Genomic DNA, 24737 nt, shown 5'->3' on the forward strand with positions numbered 1-24737 from the left:
AGTATAGTTCTTCCCCAAGACTCTGCCCCAATAGACCCATGGTCTCACGCACACCAGTGTATCCACCCGGAATGGGGAGAGAAGGGACCCTATTTCGAGGTATATGCCCTACGTAACAATCAGCCATACGCAAGTAAATTATGGCATCAACCTTCCATGGTAGCATACAAGGGAGACCAAATCCAAATTGGGTGTCGAGAGCTTGACTCAGTGGAAGGAAAAACAAGGCAGTTAGTATTAACAATTCGATCCTTGAGGAAATCAGCATCCGAACATAACCTAATTACCTTTAGTCCGGTAAAAATGGGCAAGCCCACTATTTGGAGGCAGCAAAAGGGCCCAATTTCATGTCGGTGGAGTGATTTCCGGGAAGATCCAACCGGATCACAGCCCCAAAACACAGTAATTTATAGAATTCGCTTGGGGAGCTGCGTCCTCAAAACATAACCCTTGACCCTCACCCTCTTCTTTTTCCTGCGGGAAAGATCGTGGCATCTGGTGGTCCCGAGGAAGGGAAGGCACGGTGTGAGATGGCATTTAGATTGGATCAATCGATGTCGTTCATATGCGAAAGACAGTTGAAGATACCGGAACAAGGTCTTAGCCTAGAGGGGGTCCCTGGTGGGCATGCTGTTGAATATAAGGTGGCACTATCGGAAGACGTGATCTCCTTATATCCAAATCTAGACTTGCCCCAAGAAATCACTCCACCAGCGGAATGCAAAGTAGTGCACAATTTAACCTTTGTAAAGCCTCAAGTGATAAGGAAATCTAATGAACTAAAATTATTATTGGATCCCACTTATTCCCTGAAAAAGGTGCAGATGAATATACATGCCGATGTTACGCATCTGCAGAAGGATTGCCGACCATTTGTACAGCAAAGCCTTAAGGGATGGAATGCATAGTTAGCAACTAGGTCCTATCACAGGCGGGCGCAAAGGGATATAAGTGGATGGGTTGGTACTAGAAACGGATGGTATGGCAGGTAGAACATGATTCAGAAAGAATAAAGAATGTCCTCACCGAAGTAGAACAAGTAGGCCAGCATCATTGGTGAGATATCTTCACAGGATTTTCCCCAACAGCTACACAGGTTTTCAATTACCTGGTGCACCCAATGATATTGGTAGTTGTAGCCCTGTTGGTATTAACTTTCACCAATATTTTTATGTGGTGGAAGCTAAAGATCATAATGAAAAGGACCCAAATGGTTTGGGCTATGGTACGAGCGCATCAGCGCTCTTAGGATCAGACCTTGACGAAAGAATTCGTAAGTCATAAGAAAAGGGGGGAATGAAGCCATAAAATAGATAGCCTTCGAGAAATAATGGGTTAAAACATAGAATGTGAAGCATTTGAAGAAAGTATAGCATTTAGGAAACACCCGGAGCAATAAATTGGCTAGGACTAGGAACACAATGACAAGAGAGGAAGATAAGGATGGAAACCACCGGACAAAGCATACTTCGAGCCAAAGCTAAAGCATGCCTAATGCCAATATGTCAAGTTGACCCTAGGAGCCTGGCCAAAGCTTAGGAACTCAGCCAACTACACCGGGAATGGACCAAATTTGGAGAGAAGTTCAAAAGTTTAAGGAGGAAGACTCCTCGAAGACCCTCGCCCACGATGAAGGCCGACCGGAACGACCCCCGAAAAGATCCTCAAAACAGAAGTTTCCGCCCACGCTCCGCCTACGGCACGCCCCATATGAATATGCATAGACATGATGTAATCCCAAACCTAAAACTGTATAAAAGGCACGCTTTTGCTGTAAGACTTTGGAAAACTCCCTTTAGAGATTTCCCCAACGTGCACGTTGCTAATAAAATACCTCCTGTCTATCTGACTTAAACTGCGTCTCTTAGACAGTTATTTATCGCCTGTTGGGGCAAAATTCGGCATCAACCACAACTCCAGGGTTTTGGAACACTTCCAGGGATGGTGAATCCACCACCTCCTTGGGAAGCCTGTTCAATGCTTGAGCACTCTTCCAATGAAGAATTCTTTCCTAATGTCCAGTCTTTCCCAACCCAATAGTTCTATGGCTTAAGGGAAGGCAGCCCAGGACCTGGCTAAGGTGGTGCTGTCTGACAAGGCCCAGATGACACACTGTGATGAGCCAGTGTCACCACAGGGTGCCACTGTCTCTCCAGGCACTCGACAGCTGGATGGACAGACAGATTTTCTGTTTGTCCTTTTTGGAAGACCACATGCCACGTCCTTGTTTTCACTGATAACTTTGGGTGCCACCTACAAGTGCTTGAGCTGGGGTGCTCAGTCTCTTTGACAAGGGCTGAGCTTGGGCAGCTAAAACCACCCCCAAAATCAGGCTGCTGCCATGGAATAGGGCTCCTTCTACTACACTAGTGACATGGACTGGGTATGTGAGATGCAGATGGGGCCCAGGCTGATCACTGGGGTGACCTTACCAAACTCCTGAATGTCTATCCACGCCACTAGGATTTTGCAGACTCGAGGCTTCTTACAGCACAGGAAGAGCCCTAGGGACTGAATTCCCCTTGAAAAAAAAGACACAGGAGTGCAGTCCAGCTGGTATCCTATGGTGTAAATTTATGCCCAGTACTAGAAATCAGTAGGTTGGTAGAATAGCTCTGAAACAAGACAGGTACATCTGTCCCTGCAGTTGCTCAGCACCTGAACAGCAAAGCAGTTTCAGATGAGAAGTAATATCCTGTCCAGTAGACTGATCTAATAAAAACTGAAAGAGTATTTGAGAGAGATAAAATGTCCCAGTAGAGTGGAATTTGGTGATGATATGAAGGTGTAATGCTGTCCTGGACACCATGTCTGCATCTTCCACCTCTGACACCTGCAAAGCAGGAGAGATTGCCATAGCACAGCAGGCTGCAGCAAGTACAGTAACAAGTGCCATCTTTCCTTGAGCCCTCAAGGTTGTATCAGGACTGCTGAACATCACCTCTTGTCCTGCTTCAGCACAGCAACACCAAGTAACACAGCAAGGACAAAGGGAGTGAGCCCTGCCACCTTCAAGCTCTGGCTGGAGATGAAACACGGAGCAGCAGTGCTCAGCTGAAGTGGAAGGATGTGTGCAGTTACAGATACAGAGCAGTCCTTGGAGGTGGGGAGAGGAGAGTTATGTTTGTGCACACCATGTGGGGGCTGATAGGCAAGGCTGGTTGATTCCAAGGAAATATAACTCCTGTTTCACACAAGCAGGGAGGAAGGCGGGAGATAGAGTCACAGTCCTTGCAGTGGCACCCGGCAGTCTCCTGACCATAAAACAGCTTCTGGATCTGGTGTCCCAAATACTGAGCTCTAGCCTCAAACTGAATCAGATGAAGAGCAGGTGGATTGGAAAGCAAAATCTCTCCTTCTGACACAGTTATGTGGGAGGTAACACATTCAACTAGTTAGTGCCTGAGGCTACAAGTGACAAGACATGGATTTTACTTGTCTGTTACCAAGGCACTTTTTAGGCAGAAACACTCCACCTCTCTTTAAACAGAAGTGTCCCTTCTGTAACTCAGAGATGCTGGTGTCAGCCAAGCCTGTGAGCTTGGATCCATAAATGGAACATGTCAAAATATTGCAACATATCATTAACCTGAACAACAGTGTGAAATGAGACAAGCTAAGGACTGGCTTCTCCAGATGTCATTCCAAAGGCATGACATCAGCATGAAAACCTTTTCAACCCAGTGGAAAATCAGAGGAATAGGGCTGAGGCAGGCAAGTCTTCAGGTACAACCCCTTTGTGAGGCTTGCTGAAGTGTAGCTGGAAAATTTGACCTGAGAAGAGGATGAAGAGAATTAAGCTGAGGAAGATCTATCTACGTGTGAGGAGGGCCTGGAACCCTCTGCGTATGGTGTTTGGTAGAGCAAAACACGCAAACTTGACCAATGTAGGGATCTTTTAAAGAGGTGTAGGCTCTGTAAAGCAAACTTCAGCTTAGCACAAGCCTTGCATTCCTTCAGAAGCAAACCCTGCAGCCACAGGTGAACCACAGGTAGAAAACCATGCCACAATGTATGCTCCAGTCCTTGCAATGACTCAGATAACAAACATTCTCCTTGAAACTTCCCTGTCAGCCAGCTCTTACTGCTGAGAATAACGTGCTGGTTATTTCCTCTAATTTCCTAAATAAATCTTGGCTCATTTGTCACAGCTTCTTCCTTGTTTACTATACTAAGAGTCTCTTTGTTTGTCTGGTATTTGCACCTCCAAATCCTGCTAATTATTGATCATGTTTCCCTTTAGCAGCTGTTGTCCAAGCTACGCCGCGTTTCTTCGGTCAGCTTTAAACTCGTATTAAAAGCCAAACTCATGGGTTGTTAATCATTCTCCCCTGCAGGAACTCATTATCGGATCTCCCTCAATTATTAACTGGCCTGCCTTGCATGCAGAGGCTGTAGAGAATTCCTGCGGAGGTGTATCCTGTTTCCCGCCGGAGCTGTGTGACGGTGGGTGCAGGACGGCAGAGCGCTCGTTCTCGGGTGGGATGTGGGGCTGTGCGGGCTGGCCTGGGGGGTGGGATCGAGCTGTCAGGGATCGAGCTGTCAGGGATAGAGCTGTCAGGGATAGAGCTGTCAGGGATAGAGCTTGCCCTGCACGGGTAGACCCGAGACTGCCGGACCCGCCCAGCGCCGGGAACACCGCCCCGGCCGCCCCCACCGCCCCCGGCTCCACGCCGCGCTCGCGACCCTCAGGTGGGTGAGGGACGAGGCGCCTTTAAAGCGCGGCGGGCCGGCCCCCTTAGTCCCGCCTCCCGACCCTTTCCATTGGCTCGCTCCGCTGCTTTTTTGCGCCCTTTGACAGGACCCGCTCTCTGATTGGTCCAGCCGCGGACCTCTCGGGGACCGTCTCTCAATAGCGCCCCTGGGGTCGGCCGCCAAGCCCCGGCTGTGGCGGCCGTGTCTCCGCTTGGCTGCGCGGCGCTGCGCTCGGGCCTCTCTTCAGCAACGCTCCCCGGCTGAGGGGAGCGCCAGGGCCGGGATGGCGGGGCCGGGACCCCGGGACTGAGCGGCGGCGGCGGCGGGAGCGGGGCTGGGTACGAACGGGGCCCGGCGGGTACGAGCCGAGTGGGGCCGGCGGGAGGGCGGTAATGGGGAGGGAGGGGAACTGCGGCGCCTCAGAGCGGGGCGGCGGGGCCGCGCTGCGCGGGGGCCGCGGGCCTCCCAGGGCCTCCTAGTGCAGCCCGGGAGCCCCATGGCCACAGCCTCCGGGACACCTCTGGCCAGCTGAGGGGTGGGCTGGAACTGCAGCGGGTCTCCAGCTGTGCTGCTTTAGCAGCCCTATAACAGGCGCGTCCTCGCCAGCCTAGAGCCAAGTGACCGCGCACTGCCACTTCCCATTGCGTGCTGTGCACCCGCCTTCCACAGGAATCAAAACCAAAACAGAAAAACCCCGGGATATGCATTTCTGAAATCCACCTCTGGGCCATGGTTCTCTGTCTGAGGGTTTGGGCTTACTGTTGATACTTCTGCTTGCGGTATTTTTCACCTTTTCCCCTTTTTTTTTGTTTTTTTTTTTTTTTCCCCTTGCAGTTCCTTTCTTTTTAAGCTTAGTTCGGAACGAGATGTGAGAATGAAACTGGAAGGGAGCACCTCAATCACTGAGGGAAAATCCCTGTCTTAAATTCTAAGAGTGAAATGAAAAATGCAACTGTTGTGACCAAAAGAGAGGGTTGAAGAGACTTCTTATAAAGGAAGAGAACAAAACAGGCGCTATTTTTTTTTCTTTTTTGTTCTTGTGTTGGTGGGGATTTTTTTGGTTTTTTTGCTTGTTTGGTTTTTTTACTTTTAATGTTCTGGGGTTTATTCTGGTAGTATAACTACTACCTCAGTAACTTAAACTTAACGTTTAAGTTACTGAGGTAGTAGTTATATTTGAGCAGGGATCTATTCAGTGGAGTTTTTATTGCACAGATAGAGTATTATAAGAAGTCTTAATCCTATAATGGTGTGTACTTAAGAGACTTTCTGATGCTGTTGGCAGAAAGACAAAAAAGTTTAGATTTTTTACTACAGCTGTAACTTGTGCAGCATGTAGTTCACCTTTCTGTAGATGGGCTTTGAAAGCACAGAGAATTGCCAGTGATGTGAGTTCTGAATTTCACTGAGCTCTGATATTGTTACAGTGCCATGATTCAAGGACCAATATGCATTGGTGTGATAACATTTCCCTGAAGGTGCAGCAGAGCCTTTCCCTGTGCTCTGTCACTGCAGACCAGGAATCATGCCTGTGTTCTTAGTCCAGATGCAGCTTGTCCAGGGCCTGGACTGAGGAATTGGCCTTGACCAAGTCAGCCTGACTTCATCTGGAGTGTAGAAAAACATGTTATTTTGTTTTCTGGTGTACAGAGCTGCCTGCTGGATGAAAAGGGAAGACCACAACAGCAGCACTGTTTCTTTTCATGAGGCTCTGGGGTGATTTTACCCCATTGCTCCAGGGTGATTTTACCCACCATGGTCTGGGCTGGCTGAAGGAGGTAGTCCCATGGAGGCAGGGTGTGGCGAGTGAGCTCTGGGATATGCTCAGCTGACTGGACTTACTGTCTTTGCCTTGTCTAGCCCTAAATATGCTGAAAGGAGCAGTGTTGCTGGGGATGACAACCCCTAGTTGGATCCTTTCCATCTATTCCTGGTCCTGCTGCTGTGGGATTTTTGCTGTTGATTTGGACAGGAGTGGGCCAATTCTCTGCATCCTTGCCGTAGGCCTTGGATATTAGAAAAGCATGACCACAGTGCTGTGTGTCTGATGGCCTTGGCTGCTCTCTCTTACCACGTTGGATGTTCTGTTGCTCTGCTTTGTGTACACTTTATCTGGGAAGGATGAATATAAGTACCAGACTGTAGCAAGCAGCCTGGCTGAGAGGTGAGCTTGATTGTGCTTTGCCCTTTGAAACCTCGTGACTGGAGTTCTGTTACGTGTGGCCAGCTCTTCTCCTTATCAGCAGCTGCTGTTGCGTGATAGTGGTGGCTTCTAGCAAAACATAATGAAGCCTGTTTGCTCTTTTCATGAGAAGCTGTTTTTCTATTGTAAATCTCTCACAGCTTTATACTTGAGTTCTTTTCAGTGTAACAGGCAGATGGAGTTATTTGTCCCAGAATAGCTACTAGGAGGTTGTGATGGTTCACAGTTGATAAATGTTTTTCTGCCTATGCTCCATGAGGTTCTTCTCTACTTTCTCCCAGCTTTTTTAAAAAATCCAGTTTTTTTAAAAAATCATGTAGAAATTTTTCTGTGTTGGCAAAGGTGACTGTTCTTGGCCTCACCTCTACTGAGATGTAGTGGTGTTACAGAGGAAGAGAATGGAGCAAAATTGTTAAGAGAAAATCCTTCTTTTAACAATTCAGAGGAGGAAATTGGAGGGAAGAGAGGACTTCCAGAGATAAGTTTGGAATGTGAAGGTTGTTTGCTGGAACCTCTACTTAGAAGTAGAATTTTTTGGTCCAGGCTTTGCCATCTTGGCACAAAGCTGCTCCTTCCAGGTCTGTCTGTGTGTTTATTTACTGTGATGTCTCTCGTGCAGTACAGTGTATGGCAGTCACGAAAGAAAATCCCAGCTCAGGGAGTATCTGTCAGCAAGGATGAATCAAAGGAAGGGTTTGTTGGCTGAGGGTGGTGTGATTCCCTTGCCCCTTAGAGAACCTGAGAAGAGTCTCAGCCTCTGAAGAGAAAGAAGAGCCTGTGACTGACATTCTCAAGCAATTTGTGAAGAAGTGCTACTGAACTCTAAAAGCTCAGCAGATGCTACAGAGCTGTGCTGATGCTTTCCAGCTTGTGACTCACCCAGAACCTCTAAGGGAAAATACCTTCTGAGCCCTGTCATGGGGGCCGTCAGTTTTTACCACACAAGTCAGGGCTGGAGTCAAACAGGGAGATTTTTTTTTGAGATAAATCCTGGATTAGCTATAACACACACAGACTGCTCAAGTGCTGTCCTTGGCAATGTGCATCTTTAGCATGTTGGCTGACAGAGATTTATCATTTTTGCATCTGTGGGTTGTCTATGATCTTTCTTCTGGGGTTGTCAGGAGGGGAGATTGGACCCTATGTTTGTATTCAGCTTGTAGCAACTGAAGTACCTTAACAGTCAGGGCTCTACTTTAGGGTGGGAAGAGATTTGCTCAAAAATGGAATCATTCTGGTGTCTTGCAGAGGATTAGAAAAAGAATGCTGAATCTTGGTTTCTGCCAGTGCTGGGTTTGGAAGGTAAAGACTGTACAGTCCTTTTAGTTGGGTGTATGCGAGGCTCTCCCTGCTCTCCGACTTCAGAGTTGCTAACAGCAGTGGGTTTTTGGGAGGGACCTTCATCTTTTCTTTGCAGGAGTTGAAATTGATTTATTGACTGTCACTTCCTGATCTGATCCTGTTGATGCCATGTATTGCTGTTGAGTCTTAATTTCTTCTAGGAATCTGCCAAAGCTCAAAGGATCACAAGTGTAATCCCACATAACACCCTTTGAAGGTGCTTGTTACTCTTATATAAATAAAAGTGTGATTTTGTACTGACCACCCTAATGGCTGTGTGCAGACTTAGGGCAGGTGGCATTTCATTGTGTAATACAGTCTCTGACATGATGATAATTGGCTGTACCGAGCAGGAAGCAGTTGTGCAGGGGCTTAATGTCAAGGATGTGCTTTTTTAGCTGTGACTCACAACTGATTTAGTATTGCTTTTTTTCTCTGCTGTGGTTGTCTTGCTCTGTTTGACCTGGACCAGAAGGAAGACAGGATGTTCCAGTCCATGATGTCTGTGATGACACTCTCCTTGTCTGACAACATCACACATTCCACTGCCCTGGTGACAGCGCTGGATAATGTGACAACTCTCTCTCCGATGACAACGCACGTGATCAACGACACGAACATCACAGTGCCACACAAGTGCCTGTTGTTGCTCTATGAAGACATTGGGAAGTCCAGGTGAGTTGGAGGAAATTGGACCACAGTGTGACCCTGGAACAAAGGAAAAAGCTTTGTTTGTCTCAGTTTGGTTGAGAAGGGGCCAGGGCTGGTGCCTTTCCTTCTAGAGGCTGAAGATAAGGGATAAAACCTTTTTTATTTTCTTTTTACAGAGTCCGCTACTGGGATCTTCTGCTCCTGGTTCCCAATGTGCTTTTCTTTATGTTTCTTCTCTGGAAGCTGCCCTCTGCCAGGGCCAAAATCCGGGTCACTTCCAGCCCAATCTTCACTACGTTCTACATACTAGTGAGTACTGCTCTGTGCCTTTGAACTGATGAGTGTTATTTTTTGTTGCCACTCATGAGCAATGTCACTGAACTAGTGGAGAGAGCCTAGACCAGCTCTTGCAGGGATAAAATCTGCTTTCTGTTGAAGGTGTACTATAAGAAATAGACATTTTTTTCACTGTTTGAATTCAGGTATTAATATGTTCTGGGGCCAGATCTGCTGGATTTTGTCCTACTGTGGTGATTTCATTTTCTCATTTTCCTTTTTTCTGTTGTTGCATTGATGTCTTGGAATCTAGTGTCTTATGCTTTCTTTGCTCCTTGCAGTAAGTAGGATGGGACACAAACCCAGCTTTTCATTGAGATAGTGAAAAGAAGATAATTTTTGTGAAGCTCTTGAAAAGCTTGTTTATCTGCTGGAGAAAATGATGATGTGACAGGATTCTGGTTAGTCTGGGAATATAGAAACCCAGCCCTGTTAGTTTCTTTCACATCATGTCAAAGTGGCCCTGACATGAGGATGTTCTTAATAGCTCTTAAGGTGGAAACAGAATATTCAGTACAGTTCACAAACATCTAAGGTCTTGCTGTTCTCCTCTCACCAGTCCTGTGATGCCCTGTGATACTGCTTACAGGACATCATAAATGCAGCTAAGCACCTACCTGAATTTGTTTAAAAATACCATTCAGAAGCTTTTTGATATCCTGGCTTTCCTGAGTACGTAACATAATATGATTGCTCTTCCTCAGTGAGATTAGTACAGGAAGTGAATGTGTGTTTGAATTGGGTTAAATGGACGCCTCTTTCCCTGGTCTGTATACAGTACTGGCATGGCAAAACCTATAAAAAAAAAGAAGCTCAAAAGCAAATCTGACGTAGAGGCCTCACCTGAATCTTTGTTAGGAAGTCTTCTTAGCTCTTTCAGGCCAAGAGTTGGGGTTCTGCACTTCTGCACAGTTTTGGATAACCAGGTATACACACAAATATTTCAACCTTTTAAAAATATTACCATCCCTTTCCAGTCTGGATTTAAACCTTCCTGCATGTTTCCATTAATGCACATGGTCAGTAGAGATTTGTGCTAAAGGCTTTGAAAAACAAAACTTTTGATAAACCAAAGGCAGGAAAGTGAACTGACTTTATGCCCTGGGTAGCAACTCAGCCCCACACAGCTGCTCTCTCACTCCCCCTCACTGGAACAGGGGAGAGAATCAGAAGAGTAAAAGTGAGAAAACTTGTGGGTTGAGATAAAGATAGCTTAATAAGCCGAAGCAAAAGCTGTGCACGCAGAGAAAGCAAAGCAAGGCATTCGTTTACCCCTTTCCATGGGCAGGCAGGTGTTCAGCTGTTTCCAGGAAAGCAGAGTTCCATCACATGTAATGGTTACTGGAGAAGAAAAACACTGTTACTCTGAAAGTCTTTTCCTTCCTCCTTCTTCTTGGCTTTATGTGCTGAGCATGATGCCATATGGGATATTCCTTGGGCCAGCTGGGGTCAACTGTCCCAGCTGTCCCCTCTTGTGCACCTCCAGCCAACTCGCTGCTGGAGTGGGATGAGAAGCAAAAAATGTCATACGTTCTGTGTAAGTGCAGTGCAGCAGTAATGAAAACATTTGTGTTATCAACACAGTTTTCAGCACAAAAATCCCAAACTCAGCCCCATACCAGAAACTGTGAAGGAAATTTCCTCTATCCCAGCCAAATCTAGCACACAGTCTTAGAGGAAAATGCTTCAACTGAGTTTCATACTCATTTCTTGAGTATGTTATTGGGAAATGAGGATGGAAGTGTGTTCTGTGAGGACTTCCTTTAAATTGGCTGTTTGTTGTGTCCTAAAGGAATGCTTTCCTGTGGAGCTGGTGATTAATGTGGAGTTAACAGATCGGGAAGGGTCTCTACCTGCTTAGGGAGGGAACAAAAAGGTGTGTGTTCCTCTCTAGTGACTTCTTGCAGCTCTAGAGTGCCATTATATTCAGGGACCCTTCTTTTTTTGTCAGTGTTTTGTCATGGTGTTTTCCACCCCAGGAGGGGTGGTTGTATTCTTCTTTCATGCCATTGCTGTCCCTTCTTCCTCTAGGAAAGACATATTAATCTGTGGGTCACTTATTGGTCATTTCCATTCTGCAACCACCTTAGAATCAGCTTGGACTCTTGGTTCTCTGATAGGTTTAGCTGTCACCTACCTTCATCATTAGGATCAGCCTGACATTTAGAGACTTTTATCTGGAAAAATGCACTTTCTTAGAGAGTAAGTCTATGTATCTAACTGAGCTTTTAATTGCATAGTATGGCTGTGACAGCACAGGGTAACTGAGCCTTGCTCAGCTGTCATGCTTCAGTGGTATATGAAGTGAGTTGGGGGTCTCTATGTTGCACTGTGCAGCAGGGTAACATGTTTTAAAGCTGGTGGCTGCAGGTGTCTTTTCCTGTGCATTGCTGAGCATTGTCAGTATGGAGTGAGAGAACTGCAGGTTTAGTTGTGTCACAGTTGTGTAGTGTGGTAGCTGGTATTGAGTGGTTTCTGTTAGCTGATGTGATTGGTTTAGTCAGACATACCAACCATTTGGTTTTGTAATTCAGAGGGAGATGTTTTCTGTCTGTTTCTTTTTCTCCTGCCCTGCCCCAGTGGAATGATGGGTGGGAAGACTCTAAAGACACTGTTGTAAAGACTGGGTAAAGAACTTTTCAGAGCTTAATCTGACAGCTGAGGCAATTGTTCCTTCCTAAATTCTAAGGCACTGTTCCTATCTAAGGGGTCTGAGGAACCTTTTTCCAGAAATTAACTCTAGTCTGCCACAGGAAATTCTTAGTACACGTCATTATCAGGCTTGAAGGCTGACCTGAAAATGATATTGCAAAAGGCTTTCTGATCACTACTGCATATGTGCCTTTTGACATGAGCTCACTTTTGCTCTTTTTTTGCAGGTATTTGTGGTGGCTTTAGTTGGCATTGCCCGAGCTGTTGTCTCCATGACTGTGAGCGCCTCTGATGCTGCCATGGTTGCTGACAAGGTAGGTGCAACACTGATGTCAGAGGCTGTGCTTTGTGTACTTCTGATCACAGCAGTCTGCTCTGGATTCCCTCTTACATATGTGCAAGAAGAATGTGGTTTTTTTGCAGTACTCTTAGTTACGTTTACTATGGAATCCTGTTTTGATAGCTGTATCTAAATCATCACAACATCCAGGATGGTAAAACAATGGATTTCCTAAAATAGACACACAAATAGTGGCAGCAAAAGTTTCCTGTTACAGGAATGAAATTATTCTTTTTTTCAAGAGGTAAACATTCAGATACTTTTAGTGGATAGGCAAGACCTGGCCTTTGTTACTCTTGCAGTATTCCAGTGGCTCTTTGAAAATGTTGAAATTTTTGTAATAGAGTGCGAATAAAACCAGCTTTCCTTTTGAGACTGATGCCTGAATGTCCTTGTAACCACTCTGAGCACAGGATGAACCTTTAGCAAACAGGAAATATCTTTGTATGTGCTTTTCCTTTGTAGTAATTTGACTTACAGCAAAATGTTACTTAAAAAGCTCTGTAGTTCTTGAGCTATTAGAGAAAGAGGAGCCACCTACAGAGTACAGGTCTCTGGGCTTTATTCTCTGGGATCAGTGTGGTTTTCTTGCTTTTCCCTTTAATGTTACTGTCAAAGCATTATGATGAGCTGTTGTTGCGAGTGGCTGGATGTTTGTAGCATTTTTCATTCACTTCTGCCCAACAGATGTGTGTCCAGGACTTGAATAATGAAGAAGAGGTGGAAAGGTGTTTTTCTTCAGCTCCGTAGTTGCTGCTGGGTGCAGCAACTGTGAAATCATGTAGAAAGACAGTTACAGTTTTTTCTGTAAACATGTCCTATCCTGTCTATGATGTTTCTTTTGTGTTCTCTTATATGTATGTGCACACACACACACTGTGTATTTGCTGGGAATAGAAGTGTCTTACCCAATGCTTCTTAAAGGGTTAATAAGCCAGAATCTGGGTGCTTGTTCTAGGCTTAGCACCGATTTATTGCATGACTCTTGGAAAAATTGCCTCACCTGTTTTTTATTGGTCTTGTTTCACCACATAAAATGTGAGATTGCAAATGACAGGCTTGAATGGGGGGTGATTTTTACTTGAATATGCTTTAAATCTAAAGTCCAGTACCTTTGGAAGAGGACAGAATACAGAGTTTGTTCAGGCATATCTACCGCTTTAAGAACTGGCCTTGGTTAATATTTTACTTTTGAGGTCATCATGGGCTTGTGCTCTTAGGGAGCACAGCAGCAAGAAGACATCTGAAACAACTGACAGATTCTCAACTGAGGCAAACCATTGCCACTTTCCCTCTGCAGAGCTGCTATTTCCTCATTCCCACACAGCTGTTCTGTTCCACAGGCATGATCAGGGCTTGGAGCAAGCACATGATCAGTATCCCTACAAAGCATGAGAAGGGTTTGTGGAGATGACCAGCTATTCAGAGGCTTCTGTCCCCTGGAGTTTTGCTATATTAACTTCAAACTGGTTCCTGGCTCCGTCTCATCATGTTTATCTGGTCTCTGTTATTCCCTCAGATCCTGTGGGAGATCACAAGATTCTTCCTTCTGGCAATTGAACTGAGTGTGGTGATTCTAGGCCTTGCCTTTGGTATGTGTCAGGAGGTTTTTGAGTGCTTTGAATATCTCCTATTGCCTTTCCGTCCACAGAGGTTGCATTATAAGTATATGCTGATTCTGTAAAGTGAAGAGACTATGGAATAAATACAGAGGGAAAATTTTGGAGGTTTACTTAGAAGTGGCTGAAGGCCTGATTATACTTACAGATCTATGGTTTGTGTGATTTAAGGGTTTACATGTGCTTGGTTTGTTCTGCACTCATATGATGGAATGTACAGCTTAGGTAAGAACTTTATGCCAAGATAGACCAAAAGTCTGATCTTTGCCTGAGCCCCATTTTATTTAAGTTGGTCCCTTTGGGGGTCCTTCTATCCCCTTCATCATATCCTCAATTGGTTTGATCCATCCTTTTGGATCCTTTTGCATCCAATTGGCTGCATTCAAATGCTTTATCTATACCTGCAATTGTAATTCTACTTTTATCAGTTACGCAAATGAAAATGCCTCTCCCTGTGGGTCAAAGGTAGAGGAGAGGGTGGGTGTCACAGTTGAACGTGTCAGTGGGACACGTGATCAGCATATATTTTCCATCTTTTGAGGGCTCATAGAATAATTTAGATTGGAAAGAGCTTCTGAAAATTGCCTACTTCAATATATTCCAGTACAAATTTCTCTACCCTAGCCTCCCATCAACTCTTCTCCCTGAGAAGCAGCTTTATAACATCTCAGTGTACTTGATGCTGGAGCCATTCATTTTTTATTTTTTTTTTTCCTTATAACCCCAGCAGAAGGACTTAGTTGTTTCTATTAGTGTGGACAGGAGGAAAGCAAGTTAAAATAGTTTTTTTTGTAAGTAGGATTTTTGCCTGTGAAAAGCTCAACTCTCCAAACAGGGTTTAGTGAGCTTTAACCTTCCCTTGAAGGCCTCTGGAAATACAAGTGTTTTCCTTTATTGGTTCTGAAAAGAGCTGATTTTAAGCAGTGCTGGGATTACATCCTGAGTCACTTCCATACCCCATAATTACAGGTCACCTGGAGAGCAAGTCAAGCGTGAAACGTGTGCTGGCAATCACCACTGTGCTGTCTTTGGCATATTCTGTCACCCAGGTGAGTACATTGAAGCAGAAGAATTTGCAAAAGAAGGAACTTTGCTTGAAGTTAAGCAGTTAAGTGTGTGATTCCTATCTGAAAGTGGCAGCTTTGCTCTTTGGATGAGGTTTTGGAGGAAGATTGAATGCTTGTGGCAGTGTATAAGCAGATAGTATCTGCTTGTCTTCTTTGCTGCATAAGTAGCTCAGATAAGGTGAAGAAATAAGATGAGGTTTGGATGGATTGCCTTGTTTAGTGAATCTTGAAACAAGAGTGATGTTTTCCACACCTGAGCCACAAGTTCTGGATCTGTCCTCAAGGGCCATGAAAACCATGTGCTTGCCAAGTAAGGGCACTGCAGTGTCCTTGTCTGCTTAGTCTTTGAGAGCTGAGAGCTCTTGCTTCTCTTCAGACTAGCAGCTGGCTTGCTGGCTCAGTTTATTAGGCATGTCTTCATGTCCCTGAACAATGCAATCTGTGTCTGGGTTTGTTCTCCTCCTCGGCATGTCAGTGGTCAGCCCATGTCTCTATACTCAGGACAGTGCCAGAATAACACATAGGGCTTTTGTTCTGGGACCAGGCTCTTGGCTGCAGAGGCAGTGAGCTGATCGTTACCACATGATAAAGCTGGAGGAGCCTCATAAAGTATCAAGTGTTGGAGCTATATTGGGGTTCAGTAGTGCTTACAAGCACTTTTCTCTCCACTGTCTGTATGGGTAGCTCCTAAACAAGACAGTGTCCTTTCCCAAACTGACTATATTCTGGCTGTTTCAGCAGAAAGGTCTACTTTAAAGATGGAAATGAAGCTCTTGGTCTATTTTAGGCAGACAGTGCTTGCAAGTGATGCAAGTGCTTGCATCCCCTGTCCACCTCGGTCTCTCTTCTGTAGTGTCCCTGATGCCAGTTTCCTTCAGCTGCAGGTTCCTGCCACTCCTTTTCTCCTCACTTCTTGTCTTCAGTTTCTTCCTCTTCTGTGTGAGTGTAACTTGGTCTAAGCAGGGCAGGGCTTGTTTGGGTCAGGAGGGGGGCAGGCCAGCTGTTCTCTGGACTTTAAGCATAGTGTCCCTTGTCCAAATAGGCATTTCAGTGAGGATACTGCTTGTAAAAGAATCATGTTGATGCTGCTTCTCTCCTAGGGCACCCTGGAAATCCTGTATCCTGATGCCCACCTCTCAGCAGAAGACTTCAATATCTATGGCCATGGAGGGAGACATTTTTGGCTTGCCAGCTCCTGTTTCTTCTTCCTGGTAAGTTCTGGGAATGTTACGCACTCTGATAGCTTCTTTGTATTTTCTAAATGGAGCAAGGAGGACGACTTGAGTACAATAATGTCCTAATCCCCCTCCTGCCTCCTACAGCGTGGCATCGATGCTTTTCATGTGGTGGGGAGGCTGAAGCAATAAAGGTGCAATGGGAGTGGTGTAAGCTGGGGCAGCTGTATTCCAGCTGAGCTCAGATGTTCTTCCCTCCCGTGTTTCTCAGCTGCTCTTCCTTCCCATGTTTCTCAGCTGTTTTATGCTGATGGAGGTGAGTTGTGGGGCCTTCACATCTGAGCTGTGTTTAATGTTAAGGGTTTGTGCCTCTGCCCCGAGACATGTAGGGAGTGCATAATACCACACACCATCCCTGCAAAGATTGTTGAATTCAGTTGCCAAGCAGCCATGGAACTGTTAGTTCTTTGTCTCAACAGGTCTATTCCTTGGTGGTGATTCTTCCAAAAACTCCTCTGAAAGACCGGATTTCTTTGCCCTGTAGGTAACTGTAGTGTTTTCTGTAGTATAAATGGGTACAGCATCATGATGAAGCGTAGGTGGGAGTAAAAGGTTCCTGTATGTGTTTGTGCTGCAGGTGCATTCCATGTCTCAGAGTTTAGATAACATGGCAAAGGACTGATAACTTATCCCTAGAAAAATTAGTATGTTGTGTCTTTTTGGAGAGCAGAGTAAGAGCAGTTACACTGCTACTTTAGTAGCTAAACAATTACATTAAGAAAACAAGACCTACTGCTCAGTTAATGATACAGGTTTAATGTAAATATATAATCTTCTGAGAACCTTAAGGAATGGCTTCTTAATAACAGCTTCCTTTGAAATGTACATATGATGTTAAAGTGTGCATGCTAGTCATCCTCTGGGAAGGGAAGGCTAAGTGGGAGCTGCTCAACAATTTTTATCTGGGCTTTTACTTTATCAATATAATTCTGTTTGTTTTGCGAAGCTGTTATTAAGGTGTTTGTACTGAGCTATTCTTTGACTACTGTTGACATCCCTATGTGGGTATCCTGAGAGAGGGGATATGTATGTCCCATGTTGCAGTCACAGGTCCTGGGCCTGATCTGCCTGGTGTCCAAAATACACTGCTGCTCCTGTTGGGGTCTCTAAGCCGTTTTATTAGTGCTGTACATTGGAAAGGCACAGCTTCTGGTTCAGTGGGGTTGCCTTTGTTTGTTTTTCTTGCATTCAATTATGTGACTGACACTGGTTCCAGATGCTTGCAAATTAAATCTTTACATGTGTTGCTGTAACCTTGCTTTCAAAACCCATCTTGTGTGTGCATACACACATGCAGAAGGGTATGGTTTAGTCCGTTATACCAGTTTAAACACCAGTTTTGTACATTATACCACCATCAATCTTGCCAGCATGGGATAGGAATATGCAGTCTTAATTCTTCAGCAGTTCTTAGAGACAAGGTGGGGAGAAGCTTTTGTTGGATTTGGCATCTCCATCAAACAGATTTGCATGGGTCTGGTGTTTGAGGTTGAGCTTCATGTATGTCCATGTCTTTCCCACAGCCAGGAAGAGTTTTTATATTTATGCTGGCATTCTGGCACTGCTGAACCTGGTGCAGGGCCTGGGCAGTGCCCTCCTCTGTGTGGATATCATAGAAGGACTGTGGTATGTACACTGTGGGAGGAGGTCTGCAGCCCTGGATCTTGTGTTCTATTTGAGCGTCCTTCAACACTGCCTCTCCCAAGAAAACAAACCTATGCTGTGTTCCTAAGAAGGAATAAACCTCTTGGTTCTGTTTCATGCCAAAAGACCTCTAAGTAATCAGGAAACTCCCCAGTGTAGAGGTTGTGGAGCTGTGTGTGCTGCAGTTGTCTTGAGGTGATGAGTGAGAATAATGGTGTGAATTCACTGATGTCTGGCCATTAGAAGAATAAGAGAGGAAATAGTCTGTTTGCTAGAAATATGAAGACAGCCTTATACTTGGAGTCTCATTCTGCAGGGATCAGTGTCACATCTGAGTCAACTCTGGGAGCAGTGAGACTGCTCTTGGTCAGACCTTTGGGTTTTGGCATGGTTCTGACTGTCTAGAAGCAGTGACACATGTTGATACAATTGCTGTTACTTTGCATCAGTTTAAATTTGTTTAGCCTGCTTTTTCTAGATCTCTTGACACTTAGGAGGGAAATTGGATCATTTGGGAGGATGTGAGTGGTTGTTACTGTATTGTGTTTGAGTGCTAAATCCCTTTATGTTCCCTTTTGCTGTTGACAGCTGTGTTGATGCTACCACGTTCCTTTACTTCAGCTTCTTTGCACCTCTCATCTATGTGGCATTCCTGAAAGGTTTCTTTGGGTGAGTAGCCAGGAACAGGAGTTTAGATGGGTATATATTGTCATTTGAGTGTTTCGCACTCAGGTTCTCTCAATCTGTGCGTTAAATCTGTACATTACAGGCAGAAACTAGAACATCAGTTAAAGAACCAGTCTTAACTTCTTCCTTGAGGAATTTCTATGACCCAGGGCTGCTCACTTCTATGCAGGGCTCCTTTGTATGCAGAGCAGAGCTGATGCCTGTATTCCTCACACATTTCAGAGGATCACTTCTTCAGCGTCAGCATCCTGTGTAGTACAAAGCTTTTCTGCTGAAGTTAACAGCTAAAGGAAGAATTGAGCCCGGGGAGCTTAAATGGTCATCTTAAATGGGTGGGTTTTGGGGTAGATTTGTAGAAAGGATGTGGGGGTTCAGTAACTCTTGGCCGAAGACTACCACGGGCCCAAAAATCAACCAGTGAAAAGCCCTGGGGAGGTCGATTCTCAGGCCGGGGTCGCCGCCGTGTGGCCACTCACAGGAAATGCAGCTTGGTGGGAAAATGAGCGGTTTAGTGTAGGCTTTAGTATTTGTTTGGTCATTAGCAAGAAACAGGAGGCTTTGAAATAACTGGTTTTAAAATATATAAGACGATAAAGTGCTTTTAAAATATAAAAATGTACCTCTGCACCCCTTTGAAGTTAGAAGGGAGCACTGTCTGGAGTTAAAGACAAAAACTGCTGATGCACAAGTGTTTGTATTTTGGTTTTCATGATGTACACAGGTAGAACTTGAAGTGTACTCCTGTTCTGACACAAATTGCTAGGCCAAAAGCTCATTTAAAGAGTGTTTAAGGTCTGAATCCATGATTTCTTAGTGCTGATGAGTTTCAGTTAAGAATAGGTGGCTGTAATATCACACTGGTTAAACATACATTTTAAACCTTTCATCTCTCCAGGTCTGAACCGAAGATCCTTTTCTCCTACAAATGTCAGGTGGATGAACCTGAGGATGTGGATGTACACCTACCCCATCCTTATGCTGTTGCCAAGAAGGAAGGAATGGATTCTGGGTTCTACTCGAGCACTCAGATTGACACCACAGCCTATCTGGACGATGTGGCCTCTATGCCGTACCACGTGGGCAGCATCAACAGCATAGACAGTGACCGCTGGAAGTCCATCAATGCCTGAGGCAGGGCACCTGAATCACACGATGCCTCATTCCTTTCCTTTCATACTCCCTGATACCACAGCTGTTAGGATGTTCACTGGAAATCTGTCCTTGGCTACCTGCCATGGCTTTCCTCTTGTCCTTAGGATTTCCAAAACCTCTTGTGGAACTAAGTTGGCAGCCCAAACCCTTTTGGAAGGAACACTTTCTGTTTCTACCTGAGAACAGTGTAGAGCAGTTCTGTTCATAAACCTTTAAACACTGAACTTTCCCAATCCTCCACGTTCCAGATGTGAATATGACCCAGAAGATAGCCCTGGCTGGCACCTCTTCCTTTTTGGTGACTGAAAGCACTTGTCTTCCACTTAGAGGGATGGTGTTTAGGGATAAGGGTCCTAGTTCGACTGCTGTGTTGTACATATATAGAAGGATTTTGGTAGTAGAAACCAAAGGTGGTCTTCCTGGGCTTTTTCAAGCAGCACAGCTGCTTGCATCTTGTCATAATGCAACAGCACAGGTGGTGATAGTGTCTGATGAGGGAAGCTGGTCGCTCAGCTAACACTGATGAGAATTGTGAATTGGAGCTGCTAGTGGTTAAAAGGAATGTTCTCACTGTATGGGGAAAAAAGAGGTATGAAGAGGCATGAACTGTTCTCTGTGCCCAGGGAACATTTGGGGAAGGCTGGTAGCTCACAGCATGGGTGTGAAGTGACTGAACAGTAGGGAGACAGAAGGACAGACAGTGCTGCTGTCTAGCTGAGCTGGAGGAGCTGTGAAGCAGTCTGTGGAGGCTGTAGTTCTGTGCATTTAAGCTCACAGGAAAATCTAAGTAACAACACTGAAAGGGGGCTGAGTTCCAGGAGTAAAAACTGTGAGGTAGGTGCATTTTCCATCTGCACCCTGCTTCATGGCTTTGGCAGGGGCTCAGAGAGTGCTGTGAAGGAGGAGGGTGACTCTGCAGATGAAGGCTCCAGAGACATTCAGGTGCTTGAGGCAGAGCCGAAATGTGTGATGAGTCCAAACTGTCAGAATTTAGTGACTGGAAACTCAAACACCTTAGGTGTGCTAGAATCAAGTTGGTGTACTACAGTGGGAGATGGATGTGTCTGGTAGTGTCCTTCCCTTACATTGCAGTTCAGATCCCCAGACTGATGCTGGTCTGAGTAAGTTTTATGGCTTGATATGTTGAAAATACTTACGTGTGTGCATGTGGGGAGCGGTCCTTTTAAAGACTTTCTGCAACTTGTTAACTTATTAACATCTTCCATGCTGGAAGAGGGACTAGTGTTGACTGAGTTGTCTGGCATGTAGTTTCAAGACATGGTGCTCCAATCCAGCAACTGTTCATATAAAGGCTGCATCAGTCTGGTCTCTGGGCTATCCTGTGCTTTCCAAAGATGGAGATGTGTATTCCTCTAGATCTGGGGGTGCTTTCCTATCTGAGTCCTCCAGGTAGGTGGAGATCTGCTATAAGCAACTTTCTACTAGGGATGCTAGAAAGAGGGAATTTTGCAATGTTTGGGGACTTTCTTGCCCCTTACTGCTTTTCCTGAGGAATACTGAGGTAGGAGTTAGCAAGATGCAGTATGGAGGTGTTGGTTTGGATCATTAGCAGGTAGAGGGTGGTGTTTGTTACCAGGTGTTCCCACCAAGAGAAAGAAAACATGGGTAAGAACATGAAGTTCATGTTGGTTGCCAAAACTATGCAGGCCTTTGCTTATCTTTTTTGTTAATGAGCAATGCAGCTTCTCTGTCTGCTTGGGGACTTTGCCCTGCAGGCCTCTACGTAGCACTGGCACCTTGAAAACAAACTGTGTCCCTACCCTCCCACCCCCCACCCCCTTTTTTGAATTTGTTTACTTTTGGGGAAAAAAATGCTTCCATCTGTCTATGTGCTAGAGCTGAGTAGTTTCTTGTAGGTTACAGCCTTTCCCATTTCCATTTCATGCAATGACTGCAAGGGCTGGATGAGGAGCTGGCCGAGTGAGCCCTTGCCACGTTAGAGAAGTGTTCCGTGCTCCCCTATCACTGCTGTCAGTCGGCCTGAGCCACACTGGACTGCTTGCTGTAAAAGGGATGGATGATGTGATGCCTGTATTGCTGTGCTGCTGCTCCTAATGCTGCTTACAACACTGATCCCCAGCTGCTGTTGGTTAGAGAGAGTGGGGGAACCTGAAAAGCTTCCATGGGCCTTGGACAAAGTCAAGAGAGATGAAGATTTTAAAACAGTTGAGAACTAAAGGAGCAACTGCTTTTCCATCCCAAGGAGTATTTGTTTACTTTCAACATCCTGACTGAAAGGACTTAGCTGCCCTCCTTGGTGATGTGAAGAGCCTGTTATGAATTTGCCTTTTTTACCATCTGAATTCAGTGCTGACGGATCACCTGTGCAGGTTGTCAACACATCCATCCTGTCCTTTGCTGGCAGGACTCCAGTATTTCTGGAATGTCCCATGTTCTGCTGCTGAGGAGCTTCTGCACTAGGTCATGGACTGACCTTCCTCCTGTTGTGTATTTATGTAAATATAATGCTTTGGGCCATCTTTAAAGTGGTTCTTGAGCAAAGTGTGTTATGTGTGAGGGGTGGTGAAAAGAGAGAAAATATAGAATAAATGTATATTTTTGTTTGTAAAATAAATAAAATTAAGTTTGGCATAAATGCTTTATTTCTCAAATGAGACATATGGGGGAGGAAAAAACTTGATTAAAAAAAAAAAAAGTATGTCAGGAAGGCATGGACACAGGTGTGATGTGGTTTTGTTTGCCTTTGTCCACTCTCCTTCCTGGATCTTTTCAGGTAATGTCTGCCACCTGGCTGGGAATGTACACCTGGAAAAGACCTAGGGAAGGATGACAGGAGTAATCACAGTTATGGAAAGACTTCTGGAGGAGTAATTACATGGTTGGGAACTCGCCAGCCTGGAAGAGGCTCGCCGGCAGGAGAAAGGGGTCAGCAATGGTGCTGGCCTGTGAAACCCTTAGGGCAGAAGAGGTGAATAAGGAATATCTGTTCATGGACTCTTTCAGTACAAAAATTGGGTGCTGTCAAATGAAGTGAGCAGGTGGCAGATGAGAAGCAAGCAGGAGGCAGGTGAGGGTGTTGTGGGAGGGACCTTCAGCCACTGCACCTCTTGCCTGACTGGGTGCAGAGTTTCTGGGGTGCAGACAGCTCATGGTGCACAATGCAGTGCCCTTGTCTTGAGAGCTCAAGCAACGGGCCAACTCTCCAGCATACACAGTACTGCACAATTAACAAAATATTCCTGATTCCAGGAATGTGCTCTAGGAGAGGCCTGGATATCCAGGGGAGGTTTGGGGTGTGCGGAGTCCTAGATACTCCCATAATGTTGGCCCAAGTCCCACTCTGAGGCAAAGCTGTGGTTGCCACATTAACTGCAGTGAGGAATAAGCAGCATTAAACAGTTAAAACTGCTCCCATGCACTACTGAGGAGTAGTGTGCTGAGTAGATAAGTAGCACATCGATACCAACTGGCCCATATTTCTGGGAGTGCAGAAAGCTTGTTTGAAAAAGATTCTCCAAAGCTGTTATTGCTTGGTCCAGCTGCTCTGTGTTGCATTGTCTCATTCGTTTGGTTTAGGCTATGGATCAGCCATGCCTGGTAACGGGGACTGTATGAGCCTGACCAGGACCCACCCATGCGTGTGTCAGGGCAGGTCTGGCTGGAGCAGAGAGGCTGGAAGGGGCACAGGTGAATTCTGCCCCAGCACAGCTGCTGTATCTGACCGGAGGTCATCCTTCCTCACCTGGGGAAAGCCCCGTGAGTTGGACGTGTAGCAGTGGGAGTTGTAGGGGCAATTTTAACGCCGGGTTCACTGCCAGGGCGGTGTGGAGGGCGGGCTCACCGGGACAGGAGCGGGACTCAGTCGCCGCTCCCGGCACAGACTACAGCCCCCAGCGTGCACCGCGCCCCGCCGCCAGCACCGCGCTCTGCTATTGGCCGCTCCGCGGCCGCCGCCAATGGGGAGCGGGTACGTTGGCAGGCGCTGCGAGGGTACCGGCGCTGCTGGCAGCCGGTGCAGGAGAGGGGCGCGGCGAGGACAGGAGACCCCGGACAGCATGGGCGGCTGCGAGAGCAGCCACGGCGGCAGGAGGGTGTCCTTCGGGGTGGATGAGCGGGAGCAAGTCCGGGTGCTGCAGGGCATCAGGGTGAGGCGGCCCTGGGGTCCCTGGGGCCGGGTGATGGAGGCGGGGAGGCTGCCAGGGCCGGGGGCGGAGGGAGCTGGGTTGGGGAAGGGTCTGGCCGGGACGTCAGGGTTGGAACGGATGAGTGGTGGAAACAGCAAGGAGGAGGGGAGGGAAACCCTGAAGGATGAAGGAATAGGGGTTTGGAGAAGTGATGGGACGACTGGTGAGTGGTGGGAAAGAGGGCTGGGGGCCTGGGCATGGCTTTTGTCGAGCGGGGCACACCAGGTCTTTATTTTCACTTCCAAACTCTGCTCCCAACCCTCTTTCCCTCCTCGCTGCTTCATGACCTCGTTTTGCCCCTGCCTTGTGCTTTGCAAGCGGTTGGATGCTAACGGCGCTGCGCGGCTCTGAGGGCATCCAGGAGGAGACAGCTCTGCCCTTGTTCGTGGTGCCAAGAGCCGGGCAAAGCGCCGCCGTGTGAGCAGGCGGGACACAAGAGCGGCTGCAAATAGGGAGCGACAGGGGGAAACTGCTGCTTGACTTTCGGTCGGAAATTGACAAGTGTGTATGGCGGAAACGAGCCCTAGAGAGTGGTGGTGCTAACATTAGGGAATGTGTTTTCCCCTCAATATTTTTCTTTGTTTTTTTGCATGTTAGTTTTGGGGTTTTTTTATTACTACCATCATTTTCATTGCTCTTGCTTCTTGATACTTTTATGTGATTTCCCCCTAAAATCTGCCAGAAATGAACTTACAGGGTGTGTTTTGCTGTGGCTACTTATTTTTTCGTTCCATTTTGACTAATTATTTGACAAAAGTTAGGTAAGATTGTGCCCATCTCCTTCTTAAAGAGTTTGATGGAGGTAAAATTCTCTTTGCCTAATTTCTTCTTACAGGATATAGATATTTGTGTCTTTAAAATCAGGAATTGGGCATGATAGCAATGTAAAATTAAGGTATTAAAAATACTGTTAAGTTGGACAGTAGTGGTATAGCTCAAAATACGACTT

The 24737-nt window shown here is 46.0% G+C and overlaps 2 protein-coding genes across 10 annotated transcripts in view; both read left to right on the top strand.

Annotated features, from left to right (window-relative positions):
• Positions 1-4387: 4387 nt before the first annotated feature.
• Positions 4388-22239, top strand: TPRA1 (transmembrane protein adipocyte associated 1). 4 transcript variants are annotated; one of them, XM_058844805.1, is made up of 11 exons: positions 4388-4446; positions 8712-8914; positions 9067-9199; positions 12106-12192; positions 13738-13810; positions 14807-14886; positions 16005-16115; positions 16559-16619; positions 17663-17765; positions 18372-18452; positions 19366-22239. In XM_058844805.1, exons 2-11 carry the CDS (start codon positions 8724-8726, stop codon positions 19598-19600), a joined length of 1155 nt encoding a protein of 384 aa, XP_058700788.1. In that variant the 5' UTR covers positions 4388-4446; positions 8712-8723; the 3' UTR covers positions 19601-22239. The 4 variants fall into 4 exon arrangements, with proteins under 4 accessions (XP_058700788.1, XP_058700787.1, XP_058700786.1 ...); XM_058844804.1 differs by lacking the exon at positions 4388-4446 and adding an exon at positions 4852-5053; XM_058844803.1 differs by lacking the exon at positions 4388-4446 and adding an exon at positions 4852-5033.
• A 121-nt stretch (positions 22240-22360) lies between these two features.
• CHCHD6 (coiled-coil-helix-coiled-coil-helix domain containing 6) overlaps positions 22361-24737 on the top strand; it is a 110393-nt gene continuing 108016 nt past the window's right edge. The window contains exon 1 of one of the 6 annotated variants that reach the window (XM_058844811.1): positions 22361-22572. In XM_058844811.1, the coding sequence (XP_058700794.1) occupies positions 22480-22572 (93 nt within the window). In that variant the 5' untranslated portion in view covers positions 22361-22479. Of the gene's footprint in view, positions 22672-23395; positions 23750-24737 lie in introns of those variants that run through there. The other 5 variants (XM_058844813.1, XM_058844808.1, XM_058844809.1 and 2 more) reach the window with 5 other exon arrangements.

Source organism: Poecile atricapillus, chromosome 9 (assembly GCF_030490865.1).
Source record: "Poecile atricapillus isolate bPoeAtr1 chromosome 9, bPoeAtr1.hap1, whole genome shotgun sequence".
In the NCBI taxonomy this organism is placed as follows: domain Eukaryota; kingdom Metazoa; phylum Chordata; class Aves; order Passeriformes; family Paridae; genus Poecile; species Poecile atricapillus.

What these genes read in the sequence shown, in the direction of transcription:
- TPRA1 (XM_058844805.1), top strand. Translation starts at nt 8,724, where the DNA reads ATGTTCCAGTCCATGATGTCTGTGATGACACTCTCCTTGTCTGACAAC. An exon ending in TGGCATATTCTGTCACCCAG is followed by an intron (nt 14,887 to 16,004) that starts GTGAGTACATTG and finishes CTTCTCTCCTAG; the next exon opens with GGCACCCTGGAAATCCTGTA. An exon ending in AGACCGGATTTCTTTGCCCT is followed by an intron (nt 16,620 to 17,662) that starts GTAGGTAACTGT and finishes TCTTTCCCACAG; the next exon opens with CCAGGAAGAGTTTTTATATT.